At 36.1% G+C, this 11336-nt stretch overlaps 1 protein-coding gene and 1 pseudogene across 1 annotated transcript; both read left to right on the top strand.

Moving 5' to 3' along the window:
• The first annotated feature begins 3861 nt into the window (after positions 1-3861).
• Positions 3862-6537, top strand: LOC121762150 (TOM1-like protein 1). The gene is made up of 4 exons (XM_042157949.1): positions 3862-4012; positions 4387-4931; positions 5077-5298; positions 5860-6537. Exons 2-4 carry the CDS (start codon positions 4413-4415, stop codon positions 6274-6276), a joined length of 1158 nt encoding a protein of 385 aa, XP_042013883.1. The 5' UTR covers positions 3862-4012; positions 4387-4412; the 3' UTR covers positions 6277-6537.
• Positions 6538-7085: 548 nt separating this feature from the next.
• Positions 7086-10866, top strand: LOC121760395 (annotated as a pseudogene).
• Positions 10867-11336: the final 470 nt, after the last annotated feature.

Here is an 11336-nt window from a genome sequence, read left to right as displayed (position 1 = left end):
TGGTAATGTTTGTATTTAGGGTGCACTTGACCAATCTCATTTTTATACCCCATAGATTTGCAAAGTTAAAGGACTTGTGGTTGGATTAACATATATAGGTATTTATTTCTAATTACGTATTGCTAGTCTGATTTACGTATCGATTATAAGAAAAGTTTTAGTCCTTATTTTATTTTCACTCATCATCTAAGACAAGAAATTTTAAGAATATTTTAAATTATAATTGTAATTACCAAACTACAGCAGATTCTTCCATTCGAAGTTTGCTTTTTTAATTGGTTGTGAATAGGAGTTCCGTGTCCGCGAATAGGAGTCCCGGATCACTTCTACCATAATAGGTTTCACATTCCACTAACTCATTTCACTTATATTTTATTTAAAACTAATACTACAAGTATGACTCATATTCCACTAACTTTTTTTAATCCACTTTTCTTAACATTTCTTAAAACCCGTGCTGCCAAGGAATGAGATTCCTAATGGCGGACGGAGTGAGTAATATTTTTAAATTAGTAGTTGAGGTGGCACATTCTCAGGCGCATAACTAAATGAGAAATAGTATTTCTATTTAGCTATGTACAGTATTTTGAATTTGCTGTAATCTTCCACTCCGAAAACTGGGAGTAGTTGTTGCGATGGTGTATTTCTCGCTTAATCTTAGGCCATTAGCAATGGGGGCCCTAAGGCGCGCCCTATGGCGCGCCACGTCATCAGTTTTATCCTCCTACCTCCACTTGTAATGGGGCGCCCTAAGGTGCGCCCTATGAATTTTCATTTCATTTCATTTATAGAAAATCTAAGTAACACACAAAATAACACAAAATTTCATTTGGGCTAAGCATTCCGCCATGGCCTCTTCAACGGCTGCATCTAAGGCTTCCGAGGTGGACGAGGTCGAACTACCCGACTCCGAGGAGCTAGAACTAGTGGCGTCATCGTCGTTGTTCATTTTGGTATTTGAGCGAGGTAGAAATGTGAGAGATGAGCGAAATGAGAGAGGTGAGATGTTCGTACGAACAAGTGAATGAGAAACGAGGTTTAAATAGCCATAAAAAACGCGTGTCATCGTCCCCGACCATCGTCCGCCGATCCCGCAATGGGTTGCCCGATGGCGCGGATGATGGCCTATCGTCCGCGCCATCGTCCAACGATCCCACAATGGCGCGGATGATAGGCCATCGTCCACGCCATATGGCGCGCCCTATGGATCGACCGCGGACGAAAGGGACGGACGATGGCGGACACCCACAATGGGGGCATCGTCCGCGCCCGAGGACGATGGACGCCATAGGGCGCCCCATTGCGGGTGCCCTTAATACTCCTCTGGCTCTCATGCCATAAAAATACGTGCATTTTTCATTTTCGTCCATCCTACAAAAATATATGCATTTCATTTTTGAAAAGTTATAGTATCAATTTAATAATGTAGGTCACATTATCCAGTAATATTATTTTAGCTATCATTCTCTTCCTCTCTCTTACTTTACTTTACCATTATTTTTCTCTCTCTTACTTTACTTCTTTGACCATATTTTTATGGGATAGAAGGAGTAGTATTTTGCAACTCTTGCCTTGTGTCGACAGAGAGATAAAATGCTTGTCGGGTTGGGTAAATACATATAAGAGGTAACATCATGTGTTCAGTTCAATTGCTGAAATTTTTGAAGAGACCAAAAAAAATGCAGATGAAATACTATATGGCCATTGCATTAGAACTTGAATACGCTTAGACGTCTATTGTGTGTGCGCGATGTGTGAGAGGAAAACTCTTCTCAAAATTATTCTCACTCTTATTTTACCATATCTCCACTTTAACTATTATTATCATTTTTATAAAACGAATGACCGGGACTCCTAATGACGGATGGAGGAAGTAAGTATTATGTTTAGGAACAAAAATAGACTTCACTCTTAGTGTGCGAAATTAGTAAAGTAGACAAAACTTGTCAAAAAATATAAGTGGACTAATTTTATGGAATGTACCAAAATGACAAAAAAATTACTCATTGAGTCAAAATCATTTTAACTAGGCCTGTGAAATTGGGTACCTGCGGATACCCGATCAGAAAATTTCCGGTACCAAATTCTGAATTTCCCAAAAACTAATACCCGATAGCCGATCCGAATTTGATTTTGGGTACCCAATTACCCAATTCGGGTATCCTGTCTCAAAAAATCGGGTATCTAGTCCCGATTTTGATTTTAATTTCTTTATTTTTTTATAGAAAATTAACTTTAAACTTTTAGAAATACAAACATGTAATTTGAATTTAATACAAACTTGAAGTACTACTCTCTCTGTCCCACTTAAGATGACACGTTTTCCTTTTTAGTTTGTCTCAACTAAGATGACACATTTCCTTTTTTGGAAACTTTCTCACTCCAATTAATACACTCAACCACTTTTTCTCACTCCTATTAAAATATTTATCTTTCTTTTTTTCTCTATTTTAATACTTACATTCACCTTTTCTCTATTCAATTAAATACTTTAACCAATAACTCATAAAATCCCGTGCCGGCTAAGAAATGTGTCATCTTAGCCGGGACGGAGGGAGTAGTATTTAAGAGAAAATTACTGCAAACTTTTAAAAATAAGTAGTTCGAATTTAAGAGAAATTAGAAGTACAAAGTGTATAAGTTATAGTACTAAAATATTAGTAACATTTTTCATCCATTCAAAATAAGTCAATAACCATCATAATTCATAAGTTTCAATTAAGAAATTACATTTAATTACGCATGAGCGCTTGATTTCTGGGGTTACCCAACTAAATGTGACTTACTGAGTTAGTCTCATAAAGAAAGAAATTATACTATTTAAGTACTTAAAAATTTAAAAATCTTAATAAATAGTTATAATTTCTCAATTTAAAAAATTGGATAATTCAGGCATATCCGATTGTGTATCGGGTTATATTTAATTTTAAAAAAATCAAATAATTCGGGTATACCCGATTAAGTATCAGGTAACCCGATAGCCGATATCCAATAATCCAAAAATCTCACTACCCGATCCTGATTAGAAATCTGAAAAATCGAGTTATGGGTATCCAATTACTTAATTTTTCGGGTGAATATCGGGTATTCGATACCCGATATCCGTTTTGACAAACCTAATTTTAACGCATTTAACGACACTATCAATTTAGAGACAAAAGGTATTAATTCGTACTTAGGATCTGAAGCTATCAAATACTCACTCCGCCAATAAAAATAGTCTTATTTGTGCATCTCGTGCATTTTAATGCACAATTGATGAAGTATGATAATATAGTTAAAGAACGAATGAGAAGTGATGAAAAAGTTTCTTTAAATCCATAAACGAAAAATAAATTACTGCTATTCTTTTTTAGATATTGGAAGTTTAATGTTATAGATCAGTATTATAAAATGATTATAGGTTAGTTAAAAATAAACTTAAATAATGTAAATATAAATTATATTACTATTTGAATAATGTATTATATGGATTAAAATGTGAAAGAGTATTATTTTTAGGGGATCATGAGTACTAAACTTCTATTTTAGAATAAAAACAAAAAAGTTTAAAATTTCTGTTTTAGTTTTAGATAATAATATATTGAAATGTGGGCGTTAAAATGAAATTAAAAGACTTATTAAAATGATGACTAATTTGTTTTTGTGAAAACATAATTCTTTTTACTATCTGATTGGAGCGTCGGTACACGTGCAACATAATACTAAAATTTCCATTTTCAATTAACTTGAGATAAGGATAAACTCAACTACCTGAGCTATTGAGCTATATTAATCTATTTTGATAAAACTAATATTAATGAATTTACAATTATTAATTAATTCTGATTAAATAGATTATAGAGTAGTATATAACTTTGATGGTAGCCTGCAGCTCAGAAGATTCCGCTGTTGAAATAAGCCTCCAAGAAAGTCTATATATTAAAACCGAAAGAGTCGTCACACTTCAAACGAAATAACCTTCACTTTAACCAAGCCTTCTTCTCCAAGATTTTTCGCCTTCAATTCTAAGGTATCCTGTTTAGCCCCTTTTTTCTCGATCTACCACTTATGCTTTGATTCATGATCTGTTGAAATTTGTATCGTCTTTTTTGCTGTTAATTTGCATCATTTCTATGGCATGTTGAATTTGGGGTTCGTGTGTTATTTTCTTTTGAATATTGGAGTTTGAATTTTAAGCTGTAAAGGATTTGGGTTTTGTTATGTGGTATGTGGCTGGATAGTATTGGATTTTGAATTTGAACTGAATTATTCGATCAAACAGTTTGTTTGACTAGGGTTTGGGTTTATCTGATATTTTTGAGCATTTCATTGAAAAGATTTGGCAAACTAGACTTCATTTTAGATCCAAATTGCCATTGCTTGAGAATATCAAAACCGTTTCAGGGTTTTCTAGATCATTCTGTGAAAATATGAGTGACAATTTGATGGAGAAAGTCAGCGCCTTTGGTGAGCGCTTGAAAATTGGGGGATCTGAGGTGGGGCAGAAGATTACTGCTGGCGTGAGCTCTGTTAGTTTCAAGATGAAGGAGTTCTTCAACGGTCCGAATCAGGCTGATAAGCTTGTCGAGGAAGCGACTGCTGAAACTCTTGATGAGCCTGATTGGGCGACAAATCTCGAACTTTGTGATATGATCAATCATGAGAGGGTCAGCAGTGTTGAGTTGATCAGGGGAATAAAGAAAAGGATTGTGCTGAAAAGCCCTAGGATTCAGTATTTGGCCCTTGTGTTGCTTGAAACTGTTGCGAAGAATTGTGAGAAGGCGTTCTCGGAGATTGCGGCGGAGAGGGTGCTGGATGAGATGGTGAAGCTGATTGATGACCCGCAGACTGTGGTCAACAATCGGAATAAGGCTCTTATATTGATTGAATCGTGGGGAGAGTCCAGTAATGAACTTCGTTACCTGCCTGTTTTTGAAGAAACATACAAGGTACAATTGCTGTTCTGAATAGGTCCGAACAGGATTAGCTTTTTGTTGTTGTTGAAATTACGAACAGGATTAGCTTTTTGTGTTTTATTATTATCTCCTTTAAATCGTTAACCAACCTCCTATTTGTGTTCGTACTCTCTTTTAGAGTTTGAAATCAAGAGGAGTTCGATTTCCTGCTCGTGATGAAGAGAGTCTGGCTCCAATATTTACTCCTGCAAGATCTGTGGAAGCAACAGCACCTCATTATGATATCCCTGTGCAGAGCTTTTCTGCTGAACAGATAAAGGAAGCATTTGATGTTGCACGAAACAGTATTGAGCTTCTAAGCACCGTTTTATCCTCTTCCCCACAGCAAGATGTTCTTGAGGTATCATACCTCTTTTATATTTGCATATCATATTTGTCATTTCGATTGTGCCTCACTCTTGATGCCATGTACAGGAGTGCATTTGCTTCTGTTTTAGCTTCCATTCATTCCAATTACCATTATCTTAATTCTTTTTTCGGGTCATAATCATCATGTCTATAGATTCTCTAGAAATTTTTGGATATAAGTGCAGAATTTATTAATAGCCTTCCTCGCGTTCTCCATTCTATTGGACCATCTGTAAAATGTTTTGGGGCTTAAATTTACATCATTTCACTGTTTGGAGACTTAATTAGTGATGGCATTATCTTCTTACAATTTTGTTCAAAGATTAGTTTAATCCGTAAAGCCAACTTCAAGCTGTTTATCAGTGCATCATATCATAGTTTTGGCAATTTCGGCATGATTTGCTTGATAAAATACAAAAATGAGTAGATCACAATGCTGAAAGAGGCGCATGAGCTTATAGAAAGATGGGGTTGGCTGTATTTCGTCTCTAATATTCTTCTATCGTTGAGTTTTAATGGCTACTTCATTTTCAAATGTACAAACTCTGTGTAGGATGAATTGACCACCACCCTTTTACACCAATGCCGCGAGTCCCGGTACACCGTTCAGAAAATCATCGAAACAGGTGGCGACAACGAGGCAGTGCTCTTCGAAGCTCTGAATGTTAACGACGAGATTCAAAAAGTTCTATCCAAATTTGAAGAGATGAAGACGCCGTCAGGATCGCCAAAGGGGCCGGAGCCTGCCATGATCCCAGTCGCTGCTGAGCCCGATGATTCACCTGCAGCTGGCAAAGAAGAATCCCTCGTCAGAAAGCCTCGTTCGGGCAGCAACGGAGGGAACAACGACGATATGATGGACGATCTAGATGAGATGATCTTCGGCAAGAAGTCTGGTGGCACGTCGGAGGCCGGGGCGCAAGATGCAAAGAAACAACAGCCACCCAAAGACGATCTAATCTCCTTCTAAGTTGGATTACTTAAAACATGATTGATATTGGGTTTGTTGATACTTTTGACATCTGATATACTGGACTCTCCTTGAACGATATACCACTGTGCACTCTATTTTCTTTTTTGTTTTATCTCTTTATCTTTTATATTTTGAAAGTTGGGAGTCTACTTTATTGATATCCACGCTAGTTGTGCATGATATTTGTAGTGGAACTACACTGGATGTAATTTGCCTATCATTCATCTTTTATGATTTATATGAAGAGGTTATTTTTAAGAGTTGATTGTTACATAATCATTAGTTTTGGTCTGTTTTGCCATTTCAAAAGCATTTTCGAAATGTTCCGAGTCTGTTGCAACAATTTCTACTAGAACCTAACCGACAGTTAACAGAAAAACTGTAAACATGCATTGGGGCTTTTCAGAGTTGTATGGATAATTTGTTTTTGCCATCTTTTGAGTGTTTGGTAGATGTTATTTTAGGAATGAAAAAATATAAACCATTGTTTGGTTAAAAAGGCGAAGGCGCACACATGGAAATAATGGCAAACTGACTCTTACAAATGGAAATGCCAATGTCAAACAAGTCCATGTTCTAAATCTCTTGAAACAATTCCAATTCCAATTCCAATTCCAATTCAATTCTCCAACCATATAAGCCGACTTGTGGTGTACAAGTCAGCACCTGCACTGGAAAGAGATCAAGGTTAGTGTTTGTCCAATTGCGTGTTTTTCTTTTGGTGGAGTATGTATGCCGAATGACGTCCTCACTTTCACAATCCCACGAGCTTGGACGATGTTGACGATGGTGAGCAAGTCTTGTTGATGGCTACGGATGATGTATCCTTATCACCTATCAAGGCAGGTATGCTGTGCTACATTGTGTATCATTTTTCTAGACTGTGTGTACATCTGAAATTACAACTTCAGTTTTCCTCCAAATAAGTCGCACACTAAATATGTTTAAATTTATGTATGTAGACTATCTTGTCAGCTCAAGGAACTTCTTTGTACTAATATTGAGCCTCGTTTTGCTTATGTATGTGAAAGATCAAATAAATGTAGGAGGAGTACAACGATAATTGTTTTAAAGAAACTTCAATTCTAATATTTCCATTTATTGTTCACATCTTTGGACGAACTGAAATGACAAAGCGGACAACATTTGGTGGACGGAGTTAGAGTTGTCAAGTGGGCTGGGCCAAACTTTGTTTGATTTTTTATTTATTTATATATCAAAGAGATTCTAAAAATATTATATGCAAAAATAAAATATACTTATAACTTTTTGTTTTTTAAATAAAACATATAACTTGTAACTTGTAGTTATGTCTCATTTTCACTAAATTTAAACATAAATAAAAATGTATAAGTTCATTTGTTGACTTTGTACTAATATCATTTTTCACGATATTGCCTCTGTCTAGAAGTACGTAGCTATTATCCCTAAACACAATGTAATAGAGATATTTGACATTACGAGAAATGTTACTCCTTCCGTCCCTAAAATTTGTCACTTATTTCCATTTTCTTTCGTTCCTAAAATTTGTCACCTTTCACTTTTATCATTTTTGGTAGTCGACCCTACATTCCATTAACTTTTGCAACACACTTTCTATTATATTTCTTAAAACTTGTGTAGCGCGCACCCAATTTTCAGCAGTGGTTGGGTCCCCTAGGCCATTGAATACAGGAGGGTTCTGCTTTAGGAACAGTTCTTCAACATGCCGCTCTTGTGGTGGAGGAGGTGATTGTTGTGGTCTTTCTCCCCCTGCTCTGTTCTCCTGGGGTACATCCTCCGGTATGTCTGCGTACCTCCTCGGTCGTCCTGCGCGTCTTCTGGGTGGCATTCTGATTACAAAATAAAGTTAATGAAAATTATTCATACTCTTCATCACGTCACGTCTGTGCATCTTTGGGATTCATTTCATGCATCACCTTTGTTTTCATATATATGTATATAGGTAAAACGAGCAGAGAGACACATGTTCGTGCAACATCACATGTATTCATAAGTGTAAGGAAAATTGCCTCTAGAGAGGACTTAATATTTGCTACATGTGAAGGCGAAATAAGAAAAGTTCTTTCGCTCTGGACCCAAGAACCTTCCTTCAAGCCTCAGTCTAGAATAATACTCTCTCCGTCTCCAATTAGGAGTCACTCTTTGACCGGGCATGGGTTTTAAGAAAGTGTTTGAATGTGTGGTGTAATAAATGAATTTAGGTAGTGGAATGTGGGACCTCTTTGACTTTTAGGGTATTTTTGATGTCCAAATATAGTAAGTAGGAAGAATGACTCTTAATCGGGGACAGACCGAAATGGAAAAGAGTGACTCTTAATCGGGGACGGGGGGAGTAATACTAAGCTAGAAAAAGAATAAAATGTTAAGTTACAAGGATCCCAACACCTCGACTCGTCATGTTCAACCGCAACAAAGGAGATGGATGCCACGTTTCAAAAAGGATTTTAAGAAAAAGACGAAGTCTCCTTTTTATGAAAGGAGAAATGTATTTTATGAAAGGACATAAAAAAAGGGATGTGTTCTTCATGGTCCCTTATGAGGATTTAAGACGTGTTGTGAATTTTTAGGTGATGCAATGTGATATTTGATGTTATGTATAGTATATGATCAATTACGTGATTTTTGGAAATTTTGAAAGAAAAATTATGAATGATATGTGAGACTATGTATGCGAACCTAGAGCGCCTAAGGAAGTACATTAGGATGGGACACATATGAACGAGTACTTGTGGAACGACAATTCTGTTACCACTTTCAAGGGCGATGAAATCAATGAAAACACGTAAGTTAGGGTAAATCCCTAATTTTAATGAGTTATGAAATAATAAAAATGAACTATGACATATTGTTATACGCTCCTTACGCATCAACGAGAGAACGTCCATTCCTTTTTGGGACATATATATTATTTTATACTAACTGTTGAGATGTTAAAGTTCCACATGAAAAATTTACTATGACTATTGGGTGCGACGAACTAACCCATACCCTTTTTTTACGCTTACTCTACCTTCCGGATATATATATTTCTTGAAGCCGTCGATGAAATTAGCACAATAGAATATCTACAGTGTGCTTTCAACACAATCAAAGCTGCAACAAATAATTTCTCTAATAATAATAAATTAGGCCATGGTGGATTTGGGACTGTTTACAAGGTACATATATAAACAATACTACTAAGGATGACTGCGTAACGAATTAAAGAACTAAAGATTAATATTGTTTGATGTGATATTTTCAGGGGAAACTTCCAAATGGTCTAGAAATTGCAGTGAAAAGATTGTCGAGAGATTCTGGACAGGGCGATATGGAATTCAAGAATGAGGTTCTGTTATTGGCTAAGCTTCAACACAAGTATTTGGTTAGATTATTGGGTTTCGTCTTAGAAGGAATGGAGAAGGTGTTAGTTTATGAATTTGTTCAAAATGCAAGCTTGGATAACTTCATATTCGGTAACATTCATCCTTAATTCACATATTAGTTAATGATATAAGAACATGCTTGTATTATATACCAAACTAGTTTTAAATGAACGCCAAACACATCATTATAAAATAATGTAGAGTTCAATATTTGTAGTTAATTACAGAGAATTCAGAAATTTAAAAACAATGACATCATCAAGCATAATTTAAAAATCAGAACTCTATTATAAGTGTTATTAGTTCATTATAATGATCTCCAATGTTATATTATAATGAAGTTGTTCATTGTTTCCTATGAGAACAAATATGCTAATTCCATTGCAATTAATTAAACATGTAAACTCAGTGAAGCATTTAGTTTTGGATTGGGAGAAACGATACAAGATCATAGGGGGTATTGCAAGGGGAATCCTCTACTTGCACGAAGATTCTCGTCTCAGGAACATTCACCGTGATTTAAAAGCTAGTAATATACTTCTAGACAATGAGATGAGACCCAAGATTGCCGACTTTGGTATGGCGAGATTGTTTAGACAAGATGAAACGCATGGAAATACAAGCCGAATTGTGGGAACATCGTAAGTTATATGTTAAACAGTTTTAACTGAGTAACAAGAATACTAAAATTTATAAATTGCAGCGGATACATGCCACCAGAATACCTTAGACGCGGCCAGTTCTCAATCAAGTCTGACGTCTATAGCTTTGGAGTATTAGTCCTTGAAATCATCAGCGGCCGGAAAAATAATGGCTTTCGAAGTGGGGGTGACATGTAACCTTCGTAAGTAGTATTAAACATGTAACCTTTCTTTTACCCATTAATTATAGTTAGTCACTGAAAATGGGAGATTGATAGTAGGAAGAGGCGGAGAAGTGGTGGATCCAATTTTGAGGAGTGGTTCGGGTTCAGTTAATGAGATGCATCCATATTGGTTTGTTGTGTGTTCAGGAAGATCCCGCGGATCGGCCAACCATGGCCTCAGTGGTGCCTTCAGAGCCAGCATTTTACGCGGCCACTGGATATGGTTCGGATGCATCACTGATTCACAATTCCGACTCCTCATATTCTCACCACAATACTTCTTCTCGACAGACTCAGCAGTCTCACCGTTCCTCGCAAAACGATATGTCCATTGCCGACTTATATCCGTGTTGATTCGGCCCCAAAAAAGTTTTATGTATTCGTATTGTGTTTTCGTATCATGTCAACATTGTTTTCGAAGGAATTTTTAGTTTAAATTATTTAGAGATTCAACTAACGTATCGTCAAAATTTCAGCTCAAAATCATGTCGATAAATCATTTCGATCAAATAAGGAAAAAAGAAAAGGATAAGTTGAGATAAACACATGCATGACAAATATTCGTAGCATCATTTTTCTCATCAAAACATAGTAAGGACATTGTACATATTTAAAAAGAAAGCTCACATCGTTTGCTAGTTCCTTTACTTGGATTTTCCTTTTTGGTCTTACTTCGCTCGCGATAACCCTTTTGCAATAAAATAAATAACATTCTAATTAGTCTTGAAGAAAACATTAACTTAAAAACAATGCATGCATTCTACGTACATGCTCATTTCATTATTCACAACTCCGACTGCATAAATTCGCACCACAAGACTTCC

This window comes from Salvia splendens, chromosome 13, assembly GCF_004379255.2.
Source record: "Salvia splendens isolate huo1 chromosome 13, SspV2, whole genome shotgun sequence".
Lineage (NCBI taxonomy): Eukaryota > Viridiplantae > Streptophyta > Magnoliopsida > Lamiales > Lamiaceae > Salvia > Salvia splendens.
The sequence above is the reverse complement of the archived record's forward strand: the minus strand, read 5'-3'. Positions and strand labels throughout refer to the sequence as shown.

Bases quoted from the DNA above. Each gene is read 5' to 3' on its own strand.
- LOC121762150 (XM_042157949.1), top strand. From the start codon at position 4,413: ATGAGTGACAATTTGATGGAGAAAGTCAGCGCCTTTGGTGAGCGCTTG. The intron at 4,932-5,076 runs GTACAATTGCTG...ACTCTCTTTTAG, and splicing joins TTTTTGAAGAAACATACAAG to AGTTTGAAATCAAGAGGAGT. The intron at 5,299-5,859 runs GTATCATACCTC...AACTCTGTGTAG, and splicing joins CACAGCAAGATGTTCTTGAG to GATGAATTGACCACCACCCT.